At 38.2% G+C, this 27371-nt stretch overlaps 3 protein-coding genes across 3 annotated transcripts in view; 2 read left to right on the top strand and 1 right to left on the bottom strand.

Moving 5' to 3' along the window:
* The window catches only part of jazf1b (JAZF zinc finger 1b), a 21488-nt gene extending 17617 nt beyond the window's left edge, over positions 1-3871 (top strand). The window contains exon 5 of the mRNA XM_084943164.1: positions 561-3871. Coding sequence (XP_084799290.1) covers positions 561-737 — 177 coding nt within the window. The 3' untranslated portion in view covers positions 738-3871. The remainder of the gene's footprint in view (positions 1-560) is intronic.
* tax1bp1b (Tax1 (human T-cell leukemia virus type I) binding protein 1b) lies at positions 3164-18885 on the bottom strand. The gene is made up of 18 exons (XM_084943163.1): positions 18779-18885; positions 15426-15621; positions 11921-12023; positions 11309-11499; positions 10978-11136; positions 10067-10215; positions 9843-9933; positions 9185-9370; positions 8740-8991; positions 7922-8092; positions 7317-7389; positions 6963-7081; positions 6551-6676; positions 5912-5998; positions 4874-5072; positions 4630-4781; positions 4434-4519; positions 3164-4193 (listed from the first exon to the last, which is right to left on the bottom strand). The coding sequence occupies exons 2-18, from the start codon at positions 15600-15602 to the stop codon at positions 3995-3997; spliced, it is 2520 nt and encodes an 839-aa protein (XP_084799289.1). The 5' UTR covers positions 15603-15621; positions 18779-18885; the 3' UTR covers positions 3164-3994.
* A 734-nt stretch (positions 18886-19619) lies between these two features.
* hibadhb (3-hydroxyisobutyrate dehydrogenase b) lies at positions 19620-26810 on the top strand. Its single transcript, XM_084944720.1, has 8 exons — positions 19620-19734; positions 20619-20779; positions 20900-21009; positions 21106-21227; positions 25329-25462; positions 25589-25665; positions 25750-25906; positions 26198-26810. The coding sequence occupies exons 1-8, from the start codon at positions 19665-19667 to the stop codon at positions 26354-26356; spliced, it is 990 nt and encodes a 329-aa protein (XP_084800846.1). The 5' UTR covers positions 19620-19664; the 3' UTR covers positions 26357-26810.
* The last annotated feature ends 561 nt before the right edge of the window (positions 26811-27371 follow it).

Genomic DNA, 27371 nt, shown 5'->3' on the forward strand with positions numbered 1-27371 from the left:
ATATTCTTTTCTCCAAGCAGTGCACACCAGAATTTAAAAATCAATAGCTCTCCCCTCCCTTTCTGTTCTGAGCGTCTCCTATCAAATGATCATAAGCATAATCATCTGCTTTATATGCACCAGAAATGTGTCAGTGAAGAGTTTTGGCTTAACATGCGATTATTTCCAAGTAAAAACACTTTGCATTGCTTTGGTTTTGTAATTTATGCAGGGGAGAACACAACCAGTTTCCTCCATAAGTCACAGACTACTATAAATAAACTAATCACCTTTTGGAAAAAAAAGGAATATGTATATCTGCACTAAATAACAGTCTTTCCACTAATAAGGACAACTCTATAATATTAATTTTAATATTTTAAAATACATCAACTAACCCAGAGTCAGAGTCCTTGAGAGTCAATGCAGATGTGAACTAACTCTACACATCTTCCATTTGCAGAGAGAGAATCCTGGTCCTCTGACTGGTTGAATTACAATATCTTCAAGGTTATTTTGTTGTGTCTTTGGTTGGTGCGTGTCTAAAGTGGTAGCTCTTTCATTTCCTTGTTCCATTACAGAATGTAAACGGAATTAAGTATCATGCCAAGAACGGCCACCGAACTCAGATAAGGGTGCGCAAACCCTTTAAGTGTCGTTGTGGGAAGAGCTACAAAACATCTCAGGGTCTCCGCCACCACACAATCAACTTCCACCCACCCATCTCTACTGACATGATCCGCAAGTTGCAGCAGTAGAGCCTGAGTGAGGTACCAGCACTTGCCTTCAGGCTATGTCAGCAACCATCAACAGACCACCATCACCAGCAGCAGCTGTCTCCCTTTCCAACCTCCCCCTTTTCTTCCCCTCTCATTGTATTTTACTACACTACACACTATTGCATGGTATAAACATATTATTGTTCTTTCATATCTTTTATTCAGAATGTTGAATCTTTATTTTGTTCACATTTTTGCATTTTGCACATTTAAACTATCATTTATTTATTTATCATTTGACAGATGGTGAAGGCATGTGTTAGCCCAGGTCACAAGTAGCCTTACATGTACTGCTGGGCGTTCTGGTTTAAAGGGAAGGAGAGAAAAGATTGGGATAATTGTTGAGAAAGGAAGCATTCATACCATGCTTTTGTCACATTGAACAGTTTCTTTTTTTTAGGATAAAATGTGACTGAGACAAATTCAGTGTTTTATATAATGTTTTATAGCATGAAATCCAGCATAAAAGCATTATTTGGCAATCTCTAATAGGCTTAATGTTACTGATCATTTGTTGGACTTATAGTAGTTACTGTTCCTTTCATATCACAAGAATTCAAAACATTTTGGATAAGTTTTACTTTAAACATATGTGTGAGCACCAAAAGAATGTTCTCAGGTGATTTTTTTTTTTCTTTGCTAACATTTCAGCATCATAATCCTGCCCAAGTGTTCTGATAGTATTTAAGCTGTCATTGTTCCTCATGTTCCTGACAGCTTCCCTGAAGACGTAAGCAGTTTTACATGCTTATTTACAGTAAGGGATTGAAGCACTTTTATAAAAGTTGCCAAATAAATTAGCATTTTTACCAACATCTCGTTTCTAGTGTATATACAGTGAGTGTAAAGTTGCACGTTCTACATTGCTCCAAGGAAAGATGTACATCAATCATTTCATCTTTTCAGTATTGTAAGATTTCTGTAATAACAGCAGTTGCCTTGAAATGTAAACCATTCCAAAAAGTCTTTGTATAACTTAATTTTCAAAGCTGCTGAACACAGGCAGTCAGCCCACTCTGTTTACTATTCACTGACTGCCTGAGGCCTGAGTTATGAAGCAGGTTTACCATACCCACAATATCTATGCCATAAGTGAATCCAGATAAGGTAATCAGGCAGAGGTGGCTTTCAGCTTAGTAGCTGTGGGGTGGCATTGGCAGCATCTGACCAATCAGAAACATGGACAGGTCTTGTGGCAACAGATTGATATTAAAAAGGAAGCTTTTTATATTTTTCTAAAATTAAAGACATAATACATACTGAAAAGCAGCACAGCTGTGAGTATGTGTAGTAACAAAAAGCACTATAGTATATAAGTGCTGTATGAATGTGTTTGAGCTTTAAGTACTTTGTTGAAAATGACTGAAAAAGCACTTTTATTGAAGCTATGAAAGAAAACTAACAAGAATGCTGACCCTGCAAGTTGGAAAACTTATCAGTATCAGCTTTATACTTAACACACAGGACAATCTAATAGTTTACCATAAATAAAAAATAAAAATAAAAAAAAAAGGCTTAGCCTATATGCAAAGTACAAATGGGTTCCCCTTTTAGGATTATATATTCTTGTTTCTTTAAAAGAATAACAGGAATATAAGAAAAGTGCTTCTATGAATTTGCATTTCTTGACGTGATCAAGAAAAACCTCAAATCTTCCAAGAATGGGAACGCCATTTTCCACAGAACTGATTGGTTAGATTTTGTACCTGTTGGATTATTATCTCAAATACAGGTTAGGTGTATGTGATAAGTCAACATGGCGATGTACGTTGCTAAGAAGTGAACCTCCTTATTGAGTTGATAACCCAGGTTTAGCAGAAGTTTCCTGGATAAGCCCAAATCCTGTTTCATAGTACAGGTCTCAGGTCTCACAAAACTAGCTGTCTGTCATGGATAATGGGAAAAGAGGAACTAGTGTCAGTATATTCAGCACATTTGCATTCTCATAGTCCTGCTCTTAGGCTGCGAGAGAACACATGCAGCTCTTAATTTGTGCCATAAAAATGTGTTAGCCATTTGTAAAGACTTAATAATTAAAGTAATTGAAAACAGAGCGTGAAATTCTCGAATCTGAGCCACTAGGTTATTTTCACAGCTTGGTGTTGGTGTTAAGGAACTAAAGTCCAAATAGGAATCATGGCGAAACTGAACTGCCAGTATGGAGACAACTCTTTGATATAGTGTACAGTGAATGTATTGTCCAGTGTCAAGTGCATTAAATTGTATTTTCATATATTTCTGAAGTTTAAAAAAAAATGTATGGAAGTATATATCTGAAACGGTAAAACCAGAGGTGGTGACGTACTGTATTTCTTCTTAAAGCTGCTTCATGTAAACGTTTGTTACTTTACAATAAAGGTTTCTCTGCTCTTCTGACGTTTGCATTATTAACTCTTTGGACACAATTCAGTTTTAGACAGATTTTATTAATTCATTTTAGATACATGGAACTCACTAAACTAATGAAACATTTCTATGAATGAAATAAGTTATTACTGTAAAAGAAAAGAACAAAAGGAAGGTCAACAGAAGCTCGGCATGCAGCGATTAGCTGATGATATGAAAGTTCTTAAAGATTCAGACACAATTAAATAATTCAAACCCAAAGAAAAGGAAACCTAAAAGTCGTACATAAATTATCAAGGCTGTCACAATATTGTTGGCTTTAATTATTCTAAAATAGATGATCTGAGCATATACTGTATAATCATGTATGGATATAATCACTGAAGAGTTCTCCCTGACTGCATATAGTGCACCAAGGTTGCTGTCTGTAAAGACTGACTAAATGACTTGTACAGTGTAAGGGGGAAGATTTGGCTGCATGTTTGAAATGTAAGTTTGGTAAACACTTATCTCTTTCCCTGATTCATTACATCGTGTGGACTAACAGATCTGTCCGTTTAAAGTCCGTATATATGCGCACAACAGTCTTATCCCCCAAAAGTATCCTTAAAATCCAAATTAAATGAAACCTTCCACCTTAAAAGAAAAAGAATGGTGTGAAAACAAATTTGGTAGCCCTGCCATGTCACTGAATCATCTCATTTTTAAATGTTAAATCAGCTCTAAGTATTTCTCTAAGGTGAAGTAAAAAAAAAAAAGAAGCAAAATTCAGTATAGTCCTAAAGAGAGGATCTTCACACCATTACATGCAAAAAAAAAAAGAAGAAAAAAAAGTGTTGTGAGTGGTTGACAGGAAGTAAGCAGACTGGATGTGCTGATTTTCTGTTTATCTAGTCGAAGTTTAGCGGGTGGCTGTCGAAGTGAGTAAGCACGTGATTCTCAAACACTTTCTGGTCGCAGTCCAGTGGGAACTGCTCGCTGCACATGGGGCAGATTTTCCAGTGGCTCTCCACGTGCTCCTCAAACTTACTCTGGTCATAGTTGGGTGGGAAGATGACCTCACAGAGGGGACATCGTTTCATGTCCATGCTGCGCGTGGGAAGTGGATGGCAGAAGAGAAAGAGGGGAGAGAAAGCTCACGTTAATAAGCAGTCAAGCAAAGACGTGGGCAAAACAGGAGCACGGCTAATAAAGAGCATCCGTCTGATGCAACGTGGGTGGCCTGCGCTTCATCTAATGGGGTGGGGGGGGTGCTGCAGACGTTTTTACACACGTCAATACACAAGTTTAACACACTTGGAGAGTTTGGTTATTATCAAGGTGTGTTACCTGGGATCAAAGCAGAAGGCATTTTGTCCGTCATTCACAAATGTGCTGTGAGTTTCAGTTACTGTGGGCTGTTCGCTGGTATTACCCTGAGAGAGCAGCAGAGACAGGGAGAGACGCAAAATGGCATTAAAATAATCAAACACACATGATACAAATTAGAAGTACTGCATACTGCACATGGGAGAGAGAATATTACATTATTGTTTTGCTTTTCCTCTGACTCCTCATGGCCTTCTGGCCGGCTGTGGTTGCGGGTAGGCTGGATACACACCACATTGCTGTCCCAGGATGGCGGGCCTACAGGGGGCAGCCTAAGTGGCTGGTCATCTGAGAACTCATCCGCATCATCTGCAGGAGGATTTTCAGAGACACAGCTACTGTAAATAAAAAGTCACTCATCTCTGCAATGTTTAGTGAAGACTTCTGAAAAGAAAACAAACCTTTTGAGTCCGAGATAGAGTAAGGGTTCCCAAAATGCAGCTTGCTGGGGCTCTGAGAAACCAACAGAGGGGTAGGGGTATCCTGTGCATACGGGACAGGGTACTGCAGGAATAAAGGCACACTGGACTGGAGGTTCTCCAGACTGGTTTTCTCACTGGTCCCCTGATCTCCCTTCCTGCTGCTGCCCTTCTGGAGCTCCTGACGCAAAAGGAGAATTGAAACAATTTCTTCACAACAGCAAAAACCACTGACAAAATTCAGTCCCATCATGTGCATTAACATATATAGTGAGGACACTTTGTTTTAACATGTCTTTAAGATATAATCTTAATTTCCAGAAAAAAAACTGATTGCATTCACAGCCCAGTACAACCACACACTAACCTGCTGCTGACCATGGAGCAGCTCCACTGGAGCTTAACGCACTGCTTTTTCACTTGTTCCACTCAGATTCTATTCTGCTGGTCTCGTCATGAAACCGGCAGCCTTCCAGACAGAGAAGCTGCTTTTCTAACCTTTAGGGCATCGCGGCCCCATATCTGATTCTATCTCAGTGTGGCTCTCAAGCTAAAAAGGCAAAGCCGTACCATCCCAACACAGAGCTGTGACTTTTTTTTTTTCTTTTTTTTTTTTTTTGGGGGGGGGGGGGGGGCTTTTTGTTGTGCTCACAAAAGCAGTTTAATTAACACCTTCATTAAAAAGAATTTTCTCACTTTCAAAGGGAACGGGATTCTGTGTTTTTATGTCAGTAAGAGACGCCAAGTTAATTTACAGTCTAAACCTCAAATTGGGTCATTCTCCTCCTCTTAACTTTAGCAGCATTACCTCAAAGCAACATTTTAGGTCAGTGAGGACCTTGCTGTGGCCTAAAGTAATGGAATGGAAAATAAGAAGTCATTTACTCTGCATCTACAATTAGAGGCATATTAAACACAGACCAGATTGGGAGAGGGGAAAATGGCAGGGGAATGGCACATTTCAGGCAATTTTTAAAATGGAAGGAGTCTATAAAAGAGAAAATGAAAGCTGTCACTAACCCCCTCCAGTTTTTCCTTCTCCTTCATAATAAGCACAAGTGTGTCCTTAAGCTCCTTTAGCTCCCGTCCCTTCTCAGCTACCTGGCTCTGTAGAAAGTAAAGGGCACAAAAGCAGAAGAATGAAGAAACACTTTATATACTTAAACTCTTGATGTGCTTCTGATTAAAAAATGTGTGAGTGAAATACAGTCAGATCATAGTGCGTGACGTTAACTGATCACAGCCATAAAAGGCTTCTCTTTGCTGAGGACTGATTTATGCACAATACTGCTCAGAGCAAAACAACCTGCTTGAATCCCTGTGAGACACTAAGCAAATATCCGCCTGACCTGAGCCAAGCACAGCATTAGCCAAGCAACCAGAGATGACTCCTGTGAGCCAAGACTTGCTTGTCTCCAGAGCCTGACATAAACAGCAGTAAAATGTCGTCTCACAGATCGTCCCGCTCATAAACAACACTGTCAGAGAAACTGTGTTCAAGGGGAGAGATAGCATCAAAGGCTAGATCCTTGAGCTATACCAGCCATACACAGCGGTAAAAACACAGAAGAGTCCAAATCAGGTCTGCTTTGAAGGAGAGCATCACTGGCAGCTGACAGCTTGGGCTGTGCTAAGTGTCTGCACTCTGCCTACACTAACCTTATAACGATCTTCCTCTGCTGCCAGCTGCAGCTTCAGGTTCTCGTTGGTCTTCAGTTGCTCTTTAAATTTCACTTCCATCTTGGCCAGCTCATCAGCAAACATGCAGCTACGCTCCTTCTCCTCCTAAAGGGCAACACACGATTCAGCTTTCATCACACCACAATATACACAGAGGAGAAAAATAAAAGATAAAAACACTGCTCACAAGGTATCAGAGTGAGGTGCAGGACCTATAAACAGTCAAAGTAAATAAAAGATTCGTCTGCACCAGCTGAAATTTTTCCACGTACTTCAGCGTGCAATGTTTCTTTTATTCATACCATTGAACTACAAAAGTCTCTCACACGTTTGAACATCTTATTTTGGGACAAAATACAGCAACAAAATAAACAAAAAAAATGTTTCTTACCATCAGCATCTGCTTGCATTTTCTGTATTTGTCGTTCCTATCCGACGCCTCTCTGCTGATGCCTTTCAGCTTCTCCTGGATGATGGCTTCCAACATTGGATCAGCAGAACCTGGACTTCCTATAGAGTTATGTTTTTATTAGTTTATTATTCTTCAACAACAAAAAAAAAAACCTCTGCAAAATAAAAAATTTACATACATATCACCAAACTGCTAAGGAACATAATTTAGAGAAACCAAGAGTTCAAAATAAAGCTAATGAGAAATAGAAGATAACTGTCTAAGGAACTACACAACTCCTCAAGATTTTGTTTTCTAAAGATAATTTTTCACTTCATAATTTGACTTGGGTACCTGGCACTGAAGTGTCTGGACTCCCCGATGGAGGAACTGCCATCATTTCTTGGGCAGAGCTTCTCTTCAGCTCCTAAAGACGAGAAAAATGTAGTGAAGACATAATAACAACAACAAATGCAGAAAAAAAAAATTCACAAAAATATTTACAATGTATTTTACAATGACATTTAAAGATGAAAATACATCTTATCTGTATAAAATATTGTGTTGTGTTTTTTATATATATGAAAGACACAGGCTTGAGCTACTTTTACTTATAAGAATTTGTAAAAATCCAAAATAACAAAAGATAAAAACTGGGAACAATTATACCAAGATTGAATTTTCCAGTTTCCATTTTTGATGTATTTACAGTGAAATGAAAATAAACTTTAATTATTTTATAGAGTCAGACTGAATGATAATGAAAATGAATTTGTCTGATGTGTTAATTTTCATTTTCAGCTTGCACTTCTTTCCAGTCAAGACTGGCAAAATGACTGAAGGCATTAACTAGTACAAGTGAGGCAGGCATAGTGTTACAAAGATACAAATGGAAATTCTGTTCTTTCACTTGTTGGGACATGAATAGAGTATGTTGGCTGGTATCCGTGGGGACCTACCCCTTGCTGTTCAGAGAGTTTCAGCACTTGTTTTTGCAGTCGCTGACATTCCTTATATTTTTCCTTGTAGTGTTCTGCAGCCATGTGCAGCCGCAGCTTTAGATCCTCCACCTCTCTCTGCAGCTCTGCTACAACAGCTGGGTCTGCAGCAGCTTCGTCCTCTGCTTTGGCCTGTTCGTGTAAAACATTACAGCAGAACAGATCAGAACTCCGGCCAACTGCAAGGTCCACTGTGACAGTGCAGCGATATAACTTCCTGTGAGTCATTAACTATAATCACTATCACTGTTTATATTGAAGTGATTCTTTAGCATGAGACTGGTGGTCAATAAAAACAGCAAGTATGAGAAGAATTACAGCATCTTTCAAATGCAGAAGCAGTTTAAAACCCCCCAAAACAAACAAACAAAAAAACTGTGTGGGAGAAACGTTTTCTGTTTCCATTATTTTCATACCGTTAACTTTCTCACACAGTGCTCAACCAAACAGCGTACCTACACACAGCTGGACAATTATATGCGATATGATTTATTATCTTTTATTTCTTTATGGTGACAAAATATTAAACGCTATTGTGATCTAAATATATGACACAAAGGCATCACCCTCTTACATCAACTTTTGATGAAAGTTGATGTATAATTTTGAAAAATGTTGAACTTTTGCATATTTATTATTTAATGTGTTATTTTAGACGTTACCAGACATTAATCCTTGTTCTTGATCTGCCTGTTTACCATGATATTAAATACGCTTAACTTCAAATGAAGCTCTTTTAAACACGAAAGGCTGTCCGGCTATTTGAATTTCACTCTTACTGCTTCCTGCGTGGCCTCTGCCTTCATCTGCTCCACCAGGCATTCCAGGCGGACGCACTGGGCCTGAGTTTCGGCCTTGGCTTGGCGGAGGTTGTCAGCCTCAAGTTTAATGCGGTACAGTTCAGACATTGTACGATCGCGTGCACTGGAGGCGTCTCTCAGCTCGGCAGCCAGCAAAGAGGACTGCTGCTGGTTAGCCTGGAGCTGTTCTTCCTTCTGCCGCAGCTGCTCCTTCAGGGCTTTCACATCTCCCTGCAAGAAGTAAACACATTTAAGGCGACTGACTCTCATGTCTCTTTAAAGATCAGTTATTACATCTCAGTTCTCCTCTTCCTATTCTTTCTACTGGAAATCTTTAAATTCCATATGATATAATAATGAATTATATTAAATACGGTTTATTATCTATTTCTGACCTCAAAACAAAAATCTTTTTTTTTCTTACCAAGGTGGAAACTTTGGCCAGGATCTCTTTGTACTGTTTGTCCTTCTCAGTGAGGCAAGCCTGGAGGCGCCCCACCTCCTCTTTAAACTGGGCAATGGCGTTTTCCTTGTTTACGTCCACAGACTTCAACATCTGCAGCTCCGCACTCAACTTAGTGTTCTCCAGCTCCCGGTTTTTCAGGTGAATCTGACGCGCGCGCACACACACACACACACACACACACACAGACACACACAAGAAGTTATAAAACACAAACGGAGTGGGGTTTTTTACCTCATTTATACAACACCGATCACAATCAAAGACCATATTAAAATAAATGTTGCATGACCTCAATTACAAAACAGAGATTGAGATAGGCCCATAAAGTCGTCCTTTTGAAACAGACGCAGTGTGATGGTGCAAGTTAAATTAGGTAGAGGTTTTCTGTGGGAGCACAACAGTATGTGGCACTCCCAGTTCCTGTGCAGTACACACCACAACAAAGACACAGAAACACCAATTGCGCCAGAAAACGGAACAAGGCATGTCCTGTTTACAATAAAATACCGTGCAATCGTGTGCCAAAAAAACAAAACAAAACATTGAATCTTTATTTAAAGATCATATTGGTAAGTTTGAGGATTTAGTATTGATATCAACAAAAATAGAGCATTACCTTGTAGAGTTCCTTCTCATCTTTTTCATTCTTAAGATGAGATTCAAGAACCTCCTTCTCTGCTGTAAGTTTCTTAAGTCTGTCCTTAAGACTGGAGAAACAGAAACAAAAACAATATAGAACTAAATAGTGTATATGTTCGCATTAATAACTCTCTGTACATCTAAACAAACAAATCTAGAAAATCTAGTGAATCTGCCACAATCCTTTTACTGAGAATTCACCTGTCTAGCTCTGTTTCCTTTTGAATGCCTTTCTGTGTCACTCCAATCAGATCTTCCTCCAACTGTATGATTCTGGCTGTGGCCTCATCCAGTCTCCTCTTTACCTCCTCTTTCTCTTCCAGCAGGGCCTGGGAAGAATGCTGCACTTCCTGTGAGACAGAAGACAGAAGTAAAGTTCAGCTGAAATAAAAAGAAAGCCTCATAATTCATAAAATAAATACAACACTTCTTGCAGTACCTAACTTCCTAACATACAACTTTCCATCTCTGACTCAAAGCTTGAGGAAAAATGTGTGCAAAACATTAAAATTTTATTGTCTAATGTCTACAAGTCTAATTCAAAATGAACGTGATGGCTTGATAGAGAGTTTTAAATGTTCAAGAAAAAATGAAATGAATATTTTACAATTTGTTTATAGGCAGAATTTTGGAATCTTTATATTCACACACCATAAAAAAATCATATAAAAGTCTAGTCATAAAATTAACAGCCACAAAATCTGTAATCATGTTTTCATCTGAAAGCCGTTTTAAAACCAGCAGATTTATGGCAGAAAATGGCAAAGTGAATTATGACTGACAATGCCTAATGTTATACTATAAAAAGCAGAATTACAACTTTGATAATACAGACATCCATATCCATCAGTGTGTGATTTATTTTTTCAGTACATCATGTGTTTGGATACGTCTGCGTGTTAGGACCCCTTCACTAGGGGGTGCTAAGAGACTGCTGGGCCAAATGTAAAAAGCTCCATGCAAGAGCCAGTGCATTAATACTATAAATCAATGATTTCCACATGTGCTGCTTATTTTAATGACTATTAAAATATATAGCATGGCCTGAAAAAGGCATTTTGTGTTATTTACAAGTTTTAGAACAGCTACAAATACTGCATTTCTCAGCTTACTTGGTTCTCTCTTCTCAGCTGAGCACAGTTCTCCTTCTCTTGCTCACACGCCTTCTGCAGGCTCTCTTTCTCAGCCTCCAGTTCCTCCTTTTCCTGCTGCAGGAGGGCCATGTTTTTAAGCAACTCATCTTTCTCTCGTTGCACTTCTTCCACCTTTTGCTGCCAAGAAAAAACAAAAACACTTTTCAGTATTTTTAAAAGCTTAATTTACTGGTAACATACGACTGAAATCGTAATTTTCAACTGTGCACGCTAGAAATTGATATTGAAGAAAAATAAAACCCAATGAAAATCGATGCGTACTGAGCGCTGCTGCTCAGGCAAATTGTACCTCGAGAATGCCAGCCTTCGTGGTGACCACCAGGATGTCAGAGTTGCATTCATCTTCCACAGTCAGCAGCTCATCCTCTGTGGGGCTGCTGGCACGGAACTGAAATGGTGTGCTGGCCCCTCGGATCTCCCCTTTGTGGGTCACATAACAAAACTGGTAGAACTCGCCATCATCATTGGGAACATAGTACCCTGGGGGAAGTAAATCACTCAGTCAGTGAGCTCAATGTTAGACAACAGAGCAACACGAATCATATTCCTCCACAAGTCTAAACATATCTCAGTTATTAGCGAATCTTAACCTGAACACTTAACCCAAAGTTACAATAAAATGAGAGAAAAAAAAGGCACAAAAAGAGCACAAATACTACATAAGTGTTAAGTCCTGGTCTGGCAAATCACTTTAATTGTGCCGGTTTATGAAGGGTGGTATAAAAGACAAAAACAGAACATTAACTCAAATGTCATTAACACCAGAATGGAGATGTCTGGGAAAAGTTTCTCCTCTATCCATCCTGTCCACAACTGCACACTTAACAATTCACTCACCAACCCACATGATATTCAGTTATTAAAAGGTGTCAAAGTTACCGAAAAGTATGTATGCTCTTACCCTGAAAGACCACTGTTCTGTTCACTGCAGTGCCTTCCACATAGTTCTCAGGGAGAGGCGACCACAAGAATGTGTAATAGTCCCTCGCTGTGCTCCAACCAACCTGTGAGACATTGTGGGGAATTCATTCAACAAGACACTCTCACCACATCAGTGCAGCATAATAGCAATGGATGGATTAACAGGGGAACTTTCCCAAATCTGCACGCTGTCACTTCCAAAATATCTCAAACTAGTTTATTGCGGTAATCACAGGGCTTTAAATCTATCTTCGGATGATAGTGTAAGGACATGCCTACTGTAATATTTTTTCATTTACAAAAGTTATCATCTGGAAACCACTCCTGCTAACCATGTGCATGTGGTCTGGCCCTTATCATGAAAAAGCCTAGCTGTGGAAATGTAGCTACAACTCACTTCAAACAGGAAAGTGGAAATAGGTGAAAATTTTATACATAGGCAACTTGAAAATGAAAACCAAAATTTAATTATACGTATTTTATGTGTTGTTAACTGATGACTGATGAGGGGGAAGTGCAGAAAATACATCCATAACTTCAGACCGGTGCCATAAAACTGTCAAACAAAATCAGTGTCACATTGAGCTTGCTGGTTTTTGGTGTGCACTCCCAGGCGCAAGCATGCATCTACAACAAGCCCAGTTAAACCCCATTACACCATTACACCTAAGTTGGTTAAGTTGTGGTGTGACTTTCAAAACTCTGCTCTTAAAAAAAGGAAAAGAAAAGAAAAATCATACAAGCAAATTGCACTGCAGATACACTGTGTTTCTAGAAAGCTGCATGTAGGAAGCCTTTTTGCAACGTCTGGGCAGTTTATTTTCTCACCTGTGTGCAAACAGCCTGCAGCCACAATACTGTGAGTGTTCATCAGAGCCAGAGATAGAAGGCCCTGGTGCTCCAAAACCCCCAGTGCAGTTCCAGCCTCCAGCAGTAAAAAACAGGAAGCAATTAAAACATGCACCTAGTTAGTGAGTGTCATTACTGAAGGCTAGCCCTCACCAGTCCACTCATTAGAGCTGCAGAGGTGGTGGTGGTGGGTGAAACCTCTGTAGGGAAATTACAACAGAGGACTTTGCAATGTTGTAAATTCCTGTTTTTCCTCATAGATATTAGACAAAAGGCAGAGAAAGTGTAAGGCTACCATAACAACACCAAAACACTGGTTTCAGATCGGTGACTAAGACAACAACACAGATAACACTGTAAGAGTAAACTTTCCAAAACCTAAAAGAAGTCTGAACGTCTACCTATGCAACATGCTCTTCAGCTTTAACACGATTTTTCATCAGCACTTCAGCAAGAATGCTGACAGAAGTGAGTGACAATATTCCCCCAGGAAGTACTGTAACATCTATCTGCCAATTAGCCTATATAAATTCAAGAGTTATTCATGAATCACACAGACAGGTTGTGGTCAGACAGGCTAATTATAACGTTGGGTTAGCTTTCTCCTGGGCCAATGCTGACAACCTGCCTCAACATTCCTTCATAAAGCCGAAAACAGCTAGCACCAGCTCCATACTTGCAGTTATGGAACAACAACATCAAACCAACAGGGACCCATTCCAAAAACAAACATTTCCTTAATCCATTTACTATTAAGACCTTAATTACTTTATCTAATTATTAATATGATTAGTATTAATTTGACCAAACTAGTTTGAAGGTTGCTGTGCTTTTCCATTTCCTCTTAATAAATCATAAGCCTTGTATAATATATAAATATAATACTTGTATAACTATGCATGTGATGAATAAAAAAATCTTGAATCCTGAATCTTAATTAAGCCAGGTTACCGAGTTATTTAGTGGGAACATTGAAAGGAAGAATGAGCCTGTGCCAAAAGCAGCTATAACTACTCTTTGGAGCTCACGCGAATGTGTGTAAAGCTCTATCATTTGCCTGGATAGGTAAATGATAGAGCTTTGACACCAAGCATTACCTCTGTCAACAGTGTCAATGATTTACACAATTTAAAATCCTGCACTCAGCCTTTTCTGCTGACGCTCTATTGTTTGGAAGCTCAAGAAATTTGTAATTTTAAGATTTATGCTGCCAGTTGGTGCCTACCTTCAGGCTAAACACAATGTGATGAGGTATCACAATGCAGTACCCAATTTGGTATGTAAACAGCCTCCAGATAATACCCGATCCACCTTCAATATGAAGGCATGACCTAATTTATCAGTGAGGTTAGGGAAAGTGTCTCTGCACATACCCACAATAATATCACATGTAAAGCAAAATGCACACATGAATAGTTGACATAACAAGGACAGTAAACTTAGGAGCTTAAATCAATATTGCAAAGAAAATAACAATTGAAACTATTTCTTAGGCTGTATTACTTGAACTATAGCATGACATTAGAATGAGTGCATGCTGCAAAAAAACCTATAACTTCAAGTATATATATATATATATATATATATATATATATATATATATAAGTTTTCATCTTCAGTCATCTTTTCCTTTCCACTAAAGTAACACACATTTTGCAGTCTCAATGTGAGTAAACGATCTATGAGTTTATGAGTCACAGACAGTCTAGTTTAATCCTATATAACAATCCTGCAATTACCTATTAATGAGTGACACTGTAGTCAGCATTACAATATTGTTACATTATAACCTGTCCAAATTGTAAAAGAAAGCAACATACTTTTTAACTACAAGATAAGCAGTTATATTTGCAAATTATTTCAAGAGAATTTGGGGGTTTTAATACTTCTATTAGGAAAGGAAGCCACTGTTAACACATGTTTTAAAACTTTACACGCAACTGTGTGCACCTGTGGCACTGTTAAAGTATAATTTATCAGTTCTGTCTCTTCGTATATGCTTCAGCTATAACATCTGAGGAAATACACTGTTACAACTAATTTGGCTGTGGATTTAGCTTTAACTTATTATTTAGCCATTGTTTAATTCTATAAGCAGAAGACAACTAACAAAATCAGCACAAGCAGATTGAGAGAGAAAGAGCCATAAGGCTGGGTTCTTTAATGTGATGTATTTAATCTTAGCTTCCATCTCAACTTCAGTAGATAAAAAGTATGCTGGTCTTAATAATAAGCCTAAAGTCACGATTCAATGCAGATGAGGCTAATGTAAAGCTACTGGGTTGGATTTAATGCACTTCTATAACAAGGCCCATATGGGACACCCAAGCTCATGGTGGAGGTTAAAATGCTCCACTTCCTCTGTCAAGTTTCAAGTGGATAAACTTGAAATCTCTCTTTTATTCCATAGATAAAATAGTTTATACAACAGACAGTCTAGATGTAAACTGCAGGCTGTTCATAATACAAATTAAATTATGAGACAGTATTTTTACTTTCCATTATATCACACATAAAGTGCTCTAGTGGTCTAGTTATGAAAATACACATTGGACTACTTCTGTTAGTACCATCATGGATTCATAGTCCTCATTGATCATAATTATATATCGTGTTTTATTATTCCGCTCATTCACCTTGAAAATGCCAACCCAGTCCTTTGGATGCGGTTTGATGAACTGTGTCAGGGTATAGTGACACTCCAACGCAGCATGGGGCAGGTAGCTCTTCCCCACATTCTGGAAGATGACGTGGGCAAAATTTGATGTGTCCATGTTGTTGCTTAACAATGTCCTATCCAGGAGCAGTGCCATAAAATCCACTCAGCAGCAGCTACAAAGGAAGACAAAAGCAATCAAATATATATGAAATGCCCACAGAAACAAGTACAACAAATGACTGGAGTAGTGAAAAGACAAACTAGTCAACTTCAATGAAGGTTTAATCATTAAAATCCTAAATTTTGGCCATAGAATGTAATTTATGATAAATAGACTGTTTTTTATATAGCGCTTTTCCACTCTACTTGAGCATACTGTCTAATATTCACACACATTCACACTCCATTAAACATATTAGGAATAACCCGGGGTTTTGTCCAAATACTTGCAGACTACAGCAGTCAGACATCGACCAACTAAACCCCTGATTAGTAGATGACCTGTTCTACCTCCTCAGACACTACTACCCCTAAATATTTATTCCATGAACTGTTTAGTTTACATTAACATAAAAAGTATTCCAACGTGAATGGTGGTTTTTAACCAGTTTAGCTTTCAGGCAAGCTAGAGTTAGTTTGACACAGCAAATACAATCATTATTATCTGCAGACATTTCTCAATGAGCCCTTAAGATATGTTAGCAAGTGGATGGACAAATCTATCTTGAACTTCAAGTCCCATTTCATTTTGGTAAGCGGTATGGATTCCTATTTTCAAACCTCCATGAAATCAAAGCATTGGGAAATCCTTGTGAAAGTGTTAAGTCAAAAAAAAGAATAACTGTCACCAAGAATTTGCCTTTAAATGGCTGGCAAGCTTGTAATTTGCCAGCAGGAAACTCAGCCACGGTTCATGGCTACAAAATTTTATTCAAGTCGTGACATTTTAGTTCCAGAACATGTCAGGAAAAAAATTAAAAAGAATTACAACAGGAAACCACTAGGGGTGCAACGATACTCGTATTGATATTGAACCGTTCGATACAGTGCTTTCGGTTCGTACGCATATGTATCGAACAATACAAAATTTTTCATTTATTTTATCAACTTTTCTTCTGACGATGCTGTCTGTGTTGAGCGCTCAGTGGATCTGCGCTCGACAGTGCAGCCTAGGCGGAGTAGTCGAACGCAGATTCACTGAGCGCAGGGCAAGCTAGCGAGACAGAAGTTAAGCTCTCCTTGCAACATGGCAAATTGAACCTCCCCCACCCTAATTCAGATGTGGCGTTTGGAACTATTTTGGTTTTCATGTGACGTATGACCCTGAAGGTAAGCGCGTCATGGACTAAAGTAAAACAGTATGTTGGATGTGCCACGCAATGCTCAATTACATTAGTGGGAACTAGTGTGTTAGCGCAGTTAGCTTGTTAATGTGTTGGCCGTCCAGCCCCACGCACGGGCGATCCGCGGTAGCTCGTTAACGGAGATTTGCCCTGTTGTGGCTTTAACGTCATTTCAACGAGATTAACGCTGACAGCACTAGTGGGAACACAACGAATATGACTGCACATTTACTCCGACAGCATCCTAGTGCAAAGACAAGTGGAAGCAGACAAAAACAACAAGCATGCATGCTACAAACTTTACCCCGAGTCATTTAGACAGCCATTAGTACATGATTCTCCTTATGGGGACCTGATATGTTTAATATGCTGCTGAGAGTATACCCCAGAAGAAGCGTATAGTATAGCTTTTATTTTGGAAAGAGCCATTTCTCTGTAATAAACTCTCTTTTCCAAAGATGAGTGATTCCTCAATCAGATATATTTATTTTTTTTATTACTTTGTTGTTTCAGCAACATTAAATTTTAAAACTGTACTTTTGAGTTAAAATATATATTTATAAGTTTAATAAATGACAAATTAAAAAGGCATGAACATTTTTTTTTGTATCGAAAAAATATCGAACCGTGACACCAAAGTATGGAACCGAACCGTGAATTTTGTGTATCGTTGCACCCCTAGAAACCACACCATAACTATACACACGTCAGCTTTAAAGCCCTTGGAGTGTGTCCTGAGCTGATTATACATTTCAGTTGATCTCAGGATGTTAATCTCAAGAAAAAGCCCTGACACAGTAGAGTAAATATTGAAAGCTGAAACAAAGTTACTCTGATAACAAAGATAGGCATACAAAAGACTATTAGAATATGATAGTATCCTTGAGATTTAGTTAAACGTTTATTTTCTTGAAAGCAAAGCAAAGAAAGCTCTCCAAAGCTAGAAAACACATTACCCAGCAGTCTTTTAATTTGTACTTTGTATATACTTCTGATCACTTTACCTGCACGCGAAAGTAATTTTCAAATTAATACAGTTTGTAATAAACGATCTAATACAAACAAACAAACAAAAACACTTGTTGGGTTTTTTTTTTTTATTGCACACAATCCGGGAGATCGGGTATCCTTCTTGTAAGTGTAAAGTAACAGGGAATCTACTTTATAAGCCTGGATGAAGCATGGCTCCGTTGTAATTTATACTTAGCCACATTTTACTGAATACATTCTTTCAATTCATACGCGATCTACTCTTTTAGTACGCGAGGGGTTACCACTGAATTTTAAATTGTGCCTCTTAATGACGTTATATCCTAGTACGTGAGGTGACACAGTGCCAACTCATAAGAAAAACTAGAGAAAAACAAAGCTTATTGGCCTACTACCACCAAGTTAAACAACATAAAAACACGGCCACGTGAGTAACTCTAAAGAAGGGGGAGGGATTTTCCATTTGGGCCTTAACCAAAATAATTTTCTTCGACGTAATTAGGCCTTTGACTCAAAACATTTCCCCAGTTGATGATCGGAAATTCAGCCAACACAGCCATAATCCACATCAATCGAAAAAGTTATCAACCCTAAGTATAACATCAAATTAAAAAAATCGCAAATGGAAATGGCCGAATCCGTGGCGAGGCCTAACTTGAAAACATTGACCACATCTGGCTAAGTTAGCTATACAGCTAACTGGCTAATGCTAGCAACATACTTCTTAGGAGACTAATAACCACAAAACAATGGAACTAAACTAAAAAAAACGTTAACCACTCGGTAGAATATCCATTTTAACTCTCTTAATACATGGCGTTAGATTAAACACGACAAAACAGCGGAGAGAGCAGTGCTATTGGGGACAAGGTTAAAGCTAACGTAAACAGCTCGCGACGATGTGTCGCGAGAAAACCTCTAAAAACAAACGCAGATCAGATTGAAATACCAAGAGTCGTATACTTAATCTAAATTATCAAATAAACCATGAACATACCTAGTTGTCATGTTGGGCAGCAGCTGAAATCCCAACGTATCACAGAAACAATTGTTGACGCAGTTCAGTGCTTTCCCCGTGCCCCCTTCCTGGAATAATAACATTACGTCATTTCCGTAAAGGGCCACTAAGAGGAGAAATCGTTACATTGTAATTAATAACTTTGTTACAAAGAATACATCGATGATAACGTTGTAGCAATGTGTAGATTCACATGACACACCTTACTTTAGTGGGATTCGTTTATGTTTCTCCCAAGATCAAAACAAAGTATCAAACAAATGATTACTATGTATTTTAAAAACAGCACCAGCAATGTAGTTATATAATAAAATATTGAGGAGTAAAATGGCAATTAGTATTTTTTCTTCAACTAAAAAAATACTAATATTAGTTATTTATTGGCATAGTTATTTACAGGACTTGAATAATTCTTCCAACACCGTGGAGCTTAGGCTTTGGTCATCTGCAAGAAAACACATAAGCATAATCGGGCACACTTCTAGATATATATTCATAAAGAGAGAGGATATGTGTGTATATAGAATGTTAGTTTCTTTTTAATCAGAATACATAGGTTACTTCCCACAGGCACCGTGGATAGAATTGAATTGATAAGAAATAGAATAAATTAAATACAAGATGTAATATAGTATGTGATGTGAACTGTTGGGCATTCTGTTATTTTTATTTATTATTTATTTATGTTTTAAGCATAAGCGGAAGAGAATGGACGGGGTTTTTTTTTTTAGTCTTGACCCTCCCCTGTAGCTCAGTGGCAGAAACCGGTAGGCGGTACTGTGCAGATCTCTACATTGATTGGAGGGCTCAGCCGTCATCATTGTACGTACTATTACGTCACACGTAAGGTCAAGAGGAAAGAAGTATGGCTGCTGTGTTGAGGGGGTCTCGGTATCTAGTAGGAAGGTGTTGCAAGCATGTTGACTTTGCGTTTGGTAAGTACAGTAAACTGAGACCGTGTGCGCACTGCGTAGGGCGCCTCGCGTACTTTGCAACCCAAAGTTATTCTTTGAAGGATCTTCGTGGTGTGAAAACGGCATTTTTTCTTGAAATGTGGAGAGAGAAGTTTGAGTAGAAATTTCGCTGGACTGAGTTTAGCTGCTGCAGGGCATTCTGTTGACGATTAACTGCTTAGGGATCTTTTTTTTGTTAAAGATTACACCCTCCTTGACGGCGAGTTGTCTACCAGAGCTACACACTACTCATTATTTCACAACGGTCCAGGACAAAAATTGTCATCGTTTGGTCTCACGTCTTACCGTGTCTTGCCTTTTTATCCAAGGCACATTATGCAGTATTACCACTACACACTGTAGACATAGACATGGTCTGCATCTTTATAACATCTTACAGTTGTTTAGAGAAACTGATGAGGGGGGAGAAATGTAAATATTTGAAAAAAAATGCTGTCTTTTGGATAGCATAGAGATATATTATTCAGAATATGAATAAACAAAACGCAGTGATTAAAATTCCCCCAGACAGGCATGTGTTGTATCTGTTTTTAATGTTAATACCAAGGCAAAACAATGGTATTTATTCAACACGTAACTTTTAACATTGAAATAAGTTTGTGTTACGAATGATGCCCTTTAAGTAAACATTAAAAATGGTGGGACTTTGATACTGCAGGACAAATGCACTATGGACTGAATATATTTTGTGTTTTAGGGAAGATTTCAATCTAAATATATATTTAAATAAAATTAATTAATTTCGTAATTTGAAATTCAGGTAATTATTAAAATTAAATTACTTCTCCGCATAAATAACGGGGACAATGTGTCTTATAATCTTCAATTTGGTGGTTGTTTTCCAGTATCCACAAGGTCTATGGCCTCAAAGACACAGGTGGGGTTTGTTGGTCTGGGAAATATGGGAAACCCAATGGCGAAGAACTTGCTGAAGCATGGATACCCAGTCATTGCTACCGATGTGTTCCCAGAGTCCTGCAAGGAAGTGCAAGAGCTGGGTGCTCAGGTAGTCTAAGCTGAATGTTCGCGCATCTTTGTGTTAAAAAATAAAATGATTGTACATCTTGTAACACTTTTTTTTGTTTTGTGTATGTGCCTGTTTGTTTTTGGGGTCTTTATTCCTCAGATTGTGGATAATCCGGCTGAGGTAGCAGAGAAGGCTGATCGTATTATAACAATGCTCCCCTCTAGTCCCAATGTCATCGACGTTTACACCGGACCCAATGGCATTCTTAAGTACTATTTTTGCTTCTCTTTGAATATGTGCTCCATGTCATGCTCCCTTATCTCTTATCTCAGATTTATCTAAACTAATTGAACCTTTATCAACAGAAAGGTAAAGAAAGGCTCCCTACTCATTGACTCCAGCACTATTGACCCAGCTGTGTCAAAAGAAATGGCTGCTGATGCTGAGAAGATGGGGGCAGTTTTTATGGACGCACCTGTATCAGGAGGTAAGTTTAATATTTTATTTATTAGTTTTATTATTTGCACCTGTGTTTTTCAAACATATTACAGTAAAGTAGTTTGATTATTTGATAAACTATTTTTATTTGATTTGAATAGATTTTTGTTTCCCTGGATAGATGTATTTTGGTTCAGCTTTATAGTATTTGTGAAATTGCTGGCTTCCCATTAAATTACTGTGTAGGACAAAGTAATTTAAGGGTATTAATAACCTGTCCTTATATCTTAATACTCCTGAGGACATTCTTCTGATAGCAATGAGAGACTGATGCATTGCAGCTTTTCTTTCATGTAGGCTAGCAATGGTAGATGGTTAACAAACATGGACAAGGTCAAATGCTGTGAAAAGGTATTTGCCCTTCCTGGTTGTTCTTTTTTTTTTTTTTCATAGTGGTTTCATGCTGCAGATCATCAAACAAACTTAAATATTAGATAAAGATAACTGGATTAAAATAATTAAATACAAAATGCAGTTATTTTTATTTTTTAAATAATGATTTCTTTATTAAGGGGGAACAAAGCTATTTAAACTTACCAGTGGTATGATCTAAAAAAACTCAAGGACAGCTGAGAAACAGAGTTAATGACATCAAATAACATCATGTCAGTCAAACATGGTGGTGGTAGTATGATGGTGTGGAGCTCCTTTGCTGCTTCAGGACCTGAACGGTTTGCCATAATTGATGGAATGTTAAAGTCTGCTCTCTACCAGAAAATCCCGAAGAAGAATGGTTGGCCTTTAGTTTGTGGCCTTAAGCTCAAATGTACTTGGATTGTGCTGCAGGACGTTGATCCAAAACACAACAGTCCACCAAGTCCACCTCTTAATGGCTCAAAAAAATAAAGAAGGTTGTGAGGTGACCTAACAAAGTCTGGACTTAAAACCATTCTTTCCCCTTTAATAAATGAATAATTTTAAAAACTGCATTTTGTAGTTACTAAGCTTATCTTTGTCTAATATAAAATTTTGTTTGCCACACTGACATGTTTCAGATCAATGTAAAAAAAACAAAAACAAAAAAGTCAGGAAGTGGTCGAGCACAGCACTGGATATGCAAGTAACTCCTCCAAGCCAAAAGCTGAGACTTCTGACTACTCCAGTATTCAGTTTCTATGTCAGTGACAGGGAATTCATTCCCCCACCCCCCACCCCTTCTGTTCAAACCTTCTGTTTGCAAGGGGCAGCTAAACAGTACAAAGCTGGTTTAAAAGTTGGGTGGTCTTAAAGAGACAATATAAATAGCTTTTTTCATAAACTGAGAATCTACACCAGGATGAATAAAAATTTTTTATGTGATTTGAATAGATTTTTGTTTCCCTGGATAGAAGCATTTTGGTTCAGCTTTATGGTATTTGTGAAATTGCTGGCTTCTTGCTAAGTAACTTTAGCATAGCACAAGAATCTAAACATGGAAATGGATCCACGTTAACTCTGTGAGGTTTATGTATGTCAAACCTGTAGCATCACAAAATGTGATTAGCTTTTGAAAATTTGAATTTTAGATGATTAAAATGGCAACTCTAATGAACACTGGCTTTACCAATACATCCAGATTAACTTTGAATAGATAAAGACATCCAAATACGTCTTTATATCACAGCAAGTTCAGTGTCATTCGTGCTGATTTGTTTTAGTGTTTGTTAATAAGAAATACCACCATCGTGCTAAAGGAGGAGAAATGGCTTTGCCTTCAAAGATGCTTTATAGCTGTGCGTGCGTGCGTGTGTGTGTGCGCTCATCCTCTGGTTTTCTTGAGATCCACAAAGAAGCACAGCTTGTTTGAACTTGACCTAATCGCTGTCAAGACAGCCACTTTCTTTGAGTTGAAGTTGGTCCTTTTTTTTTTTTTTATGGACTGGCTCTAAAGATTACTAATGATTTATATGCGTCCACCCCATTGTAGTGCACATGGATTAAAGTTGTCCTGCTTTCTGGCTCAAACTTCTTTGTGTGGTGGCGGCAGTTTAAGTAATGCAATCTGAACCGTATGTCATGCTCTGACAGCACGTCAGTCACCAGGCTTTAGCCCCGAAATGAAGTGAACATCTCTCTTTCTGTCAGGCAGAAATCAAAAGGAGTACAGTGGCAGTGTGATGTAAGCTTAAACTTAAAAGCACACACGGAGAGAACATAATTGAGTCAACATGTGTTTTAAAAGTTGTTTCTTTGGGTGAATAAATGTTAGGACCAATTGAGAAACCAGACTGAAATCTTTACTGTACCAAAGGCCACAGTCAGAAATAAGAGTAACAGAGGGATGCTGAAAAGGAAAATCAATGTCCAAAACTGTTCATATCACAAGGAAGGCTTCATTTTGAATGTCTATGACATGGAATTGGATGGCAGAATTCCTCTAGACAAGTCTGAATTACATTTGACAAAAAACATTAGCTTTGGAATTGATCATCATCCCAGCTTTGCAAACTGTTGGTTAGTGTACAACACACAGGGTGTAAGAAATGGATTACACACACATTCCGAATGCAACACACACACGCTCCCAAAACCTAAATGATGACAACAAATCCCACATCTTAATCGAAAGAAGCAGTTTTAACCTAAATCTAGACTCTCTGAATGTTCTTATAAAATAAATACATTTGTGTCTAGTTTCAATTTATAAGTTAGATTTGCTCAGATTTTCATCTTTTTAGATGTGCCTTTGAGTACATTTTGGTAATATTTAAATGATTAAAATGATAAATTATATCCAATATTACCAGCAGTTAAAAAAATAAAAATAAATACAATCCATATACTTGTCCCCGTTACGTCACTACTCTTCAATATCAAATCAATTTTCCGTCTATACTTTACTGTAATCCAGGCAGTTTTCAGTGTTGTGCAGATGACACAGCTGTGGATGTCGTTAACTGCTTTCTGCATGTCTATGAAGTTAATCAGAAGTCGTGGTTACCTCTTTCATCACAGCTACTTGTTATATTGTTAAATGCCTCGGCCAAGTGTCCATGCTGTTCCTTTGAACAACACAGAGGCACTACATTGATATGCCAGCGTAGTTGTTAAAGCTTTTGGTTTACAACATAACACACAGGTTGGGGTTTTTTTTGTTTTGTTTGTTTTTTTTAAATGTACCTCGTTTCAGGATGAGTTTCAAAGGCATTACTCATGCTTTTCGTGCTTCTCAGCTTGCCTGTTGTAACTCCCAGCACAGTGTCTTTCTAGATTCCCATTAATACAAAAGGCTTCAGGCAGACTGCGCAGAAGGATTAGGGAGTCACATATTCCGCCCATCCTGGTCTTTCTCCTCTGCTGGGTTCCTGTAAACTTTAAGATTAATTATAAGACACTGTTGGTTAATTTCTTGGCACCCAGTGGCTTGCACCTGGTTATTATATTTGCCAAGGTTTTAACCCCATATGAACCTGAATGCATGGTTAATGCACAAAAGAATCCAGCAACAGCTGGTTTTATATTAGGGCAAATCCTGACCAACAGTGGGAGAAAATACATTTATCTACAACTTATTTGCTTTTAGCTCTTCCATTTGTTGTCGATCATCTTAATTTTTCATTCAAGTCTTTTTTGGGGGGATTTTAATTATATTTTATATCTATATTTTTATACGTTTATTTTATTTTTTGTGTGTTTAACCTCGCATACAGTCTCATTTTTGTCATTTCCATGACCTACAAGATTTGATTTGACAGAATATCACCTTTTATTTACTTATTTCTTCGTAGTGGGTCTCTTTTGTTTGCATTTGAATCACAGCACCTTTATTTTAAAGAAGGCAGGAAACTGGGAGTGCAGAACACTAATAAAAAAAATGCAACAAGATCTTTTCTCTTTTTTTTGTTTTTTATAAATGTCATATTAAACTAAAAATATTCCACTAGCCCTGGATGTACTAATGAAATCTGTTCTTCTACACTATGCTGAATGTGTAAAGCATAGAACGGTAGCTGCTAATAAGGCTGCGTGGTTATGGATAGCATATTTTTAAAATTAGTTACTACTTAGATAATTTGCCTTCTTTTTAAATTTTTATCAAACAAATGACACTTTTAAAAAATGTAGCACTGTATACCAGATGTTGTATGTAACCATGGTTTCCCTTTCCCAGGTGTGGGTGCCGCCAGCTCGGGTAAACTGACTTTCATGGTTGGAGGAGCAGAGGAGGAATTTACTGCTGCTAAAGAACTCCTGAGCTGCATGGGAGCTAATGTGATCTATTGCGGTCAAGTTGGAACTGGACAGGTGTGAGCCGTTATCTGGCCTTTGTGATTCTGAGAAACACTGATCATGTGTCCACAGGTTCATTCGTAACCATTTCACAAAATGAGAAATGTAGATGTCACCTAACGAATTACCATTTTGTTGTAGGCTGCTAAAATTTGCAACAACATGCTTTTAGCTATTGGAATGATCGGGACTTCTGAGACAATGAACTTGGGAATCAGGTGAAAACGCTTACTTAGCATTACAGAAAATGGATGACAAATAACATCATGTGGTTAAATTCTAACATTGGTTTCAAATCACAGACTTGGTCTTGATCCCAAACTTTTGGCCCAAATCCTGAACATGAGTTCAGGCCGGTGTTGGTCTAGTGACACCTACAACCCTGTACCAGGAGTCATGGAAGGAGTCCCCTCTGGGAATAACTACCAGGGAGGCTTTGGCACTCAGCTAATGGCTAAGGTTAGTTTGTAAACCTCACGGTCACACATATGAGGGAGGAATTTTATTTTATAGTCATAACATTTCCTCTCAGTGATGTAGACGGCTTATTGCCAGCAGCACCATTATTTTTAAATAAGTGTTTTGTCATTCATAAAGTATTTGTTTATGGTGTATTTATTTCTGTGCCTTACTTTAATGACAGCAACTCATTAATACAACACTGTGGTCTTCTAACTTGTGGTTTCAGAATGACATTTTCCGCTTTGATTGTGTTTCTAATGTATGTGGGGCTTTTTTTTTTTTTCTCAGGACTTGGGCCTCGCTCAGAACACAGCAACCAACACAAAGACGCCTGTCCCTCTCGGCTCCTTAGCCCATCAGATGTATCGTATGATGTGCGCACGTGGTTACGGCAATAAAGATTTCTCCTCAGTGTTCCAATTTTTGCGTGAGGAGGAGGGCCAGTAATGTCAGCCTCCACGCCGTCCACAGCCTTTCAATGCCCAGCTCTGCACAGGACTAACATAGCGTAGTTAGGGTGCATTTCACCACAAGGACTTTTTTTTTTCTTGAAGGTCTCAGAGCTCCAACAAAGTGTGACAAATCAAATGAGAACTTCATTCCTGTCAGGAAATCATGTATCCTGTGTGATCTAGCCTTTTTATAGTAAAAACACTCATTTCATTTTTTATTTACAAGATGTTGAATTATCATCTATGTATCTAAAATTTTAGCAGAAATTCTTCTTAGGGTTGAACAACTACAAATGCAGTTTGTTCTCTGCATATTTATCTATTGTTTGCAATGGTTTCTTTATGTTGCTGTTTTGTTTTTTGTTCATAGGGGAGTTGATGCTTGAGTGTCATGTGGTATCCTGTTTAAAAAACAAAAACAAAATAAAGAACAATGTTGGCGTCTTTAACGGATTTATTTATTTGGATTTTAGCTTCAAATTGACTTCAGTTTTAATACTTTTTTTTTTTTTTTTTACTCTTGCGCTTTCATTGTGACCTTGTACAATGGCAGTACGTTGTGCCCAGGAAGCACCTCAAATAACCCAATGTGCGCAGTCCGCAAACTCGCAATTAAATGCAGTCAAAATTCACACACTCAGAAAGAAGGATGCTAATTCTCGCGAAAGAGATGGCAATTTAAGATTTAAATACATTGTGCAGCTCCTATTTGGTCTCGCACTGCGTAATTTTCACCCCATACTTCAGAGCAGTAGTAAGTTAAATAGCTCCCAAATGTTACTTCGTATCGTGTGTCTTGCTGAATTAGAAGTCACGGTAAAATGCTGAACAAACAGCTGCCACGGGAAACTTTGCTGCAGAGGGGATGCAGTGATGGGATGCGGCGTGATAGAGAAACACATGCAGGGGCAAAACTTGTAGAACAACTTATTCTTCCCCGCTCTCTAAGATTTTCATATTTTTTGCGCTTTGACTCGTCAGGCTAAGAAACAAAGCCGTGGTAAACTGCT

The sequence above is a fragment of the Perissodus microlepis genome, chromosome 11 (assembly GCF_051167445.1).
Source record: "Perissodus microlepis isolate ML-2025 ecotype Zambia chromosome 11, ASM5116744v1, whole genome shotgun sequence".
Taxonomy (NCBI): domain Eukaryota; kingdom Metazoa; phylum Chordata; class Actinopteri; order Cichliformes; family Cichlidae; genus Perissodus; species Perissodus microlepis.

Coding starts and splice junctions, on each gene's coding strand:
- hibadhb (XM_084944720.1), top strand. CDS start 19,665: ATGGCTGCTGTGTTGAGGGGGTCTCGGTATCTAGTAGGAAGGTGTTGC. Junction 21,228..25,328: donor GGACGCACCTGTATCAGGAG/GTAAGTTTAATA, acceptor TCCCTTTCCCAG/GTGTGGGTGCCGCCAGCTCG. Junction 25,907..26,197: donor GCACTCAGCTAATGGCTAAG/GTTAGTTTGTAA, acceptor TTTTTTTCTCAG/GACTTGGGCCTCGCTCAGAA.
- tax1bp1b (XM_084943163.1), bottom strand. CDS start 15,602: ATGGCACTGCTCCTGGATAGGACATTGTTAAGCAACAACATGGACACA. Junction 12,024..15,425: donor ACTGGGTTGGCATTTTCAAG/GTGAATGAGCGG, acceptor AATGTCTCACAG/GTTGGTTGGAGCACAGCGAG. Junction 10,216..10,977: donor AGCTGAGAAGAGAGAACCAA/GTAAGCTGAGAA, acceptor TCTGTCTCACAG/GAAGTGCAGCATTCTTCCCA.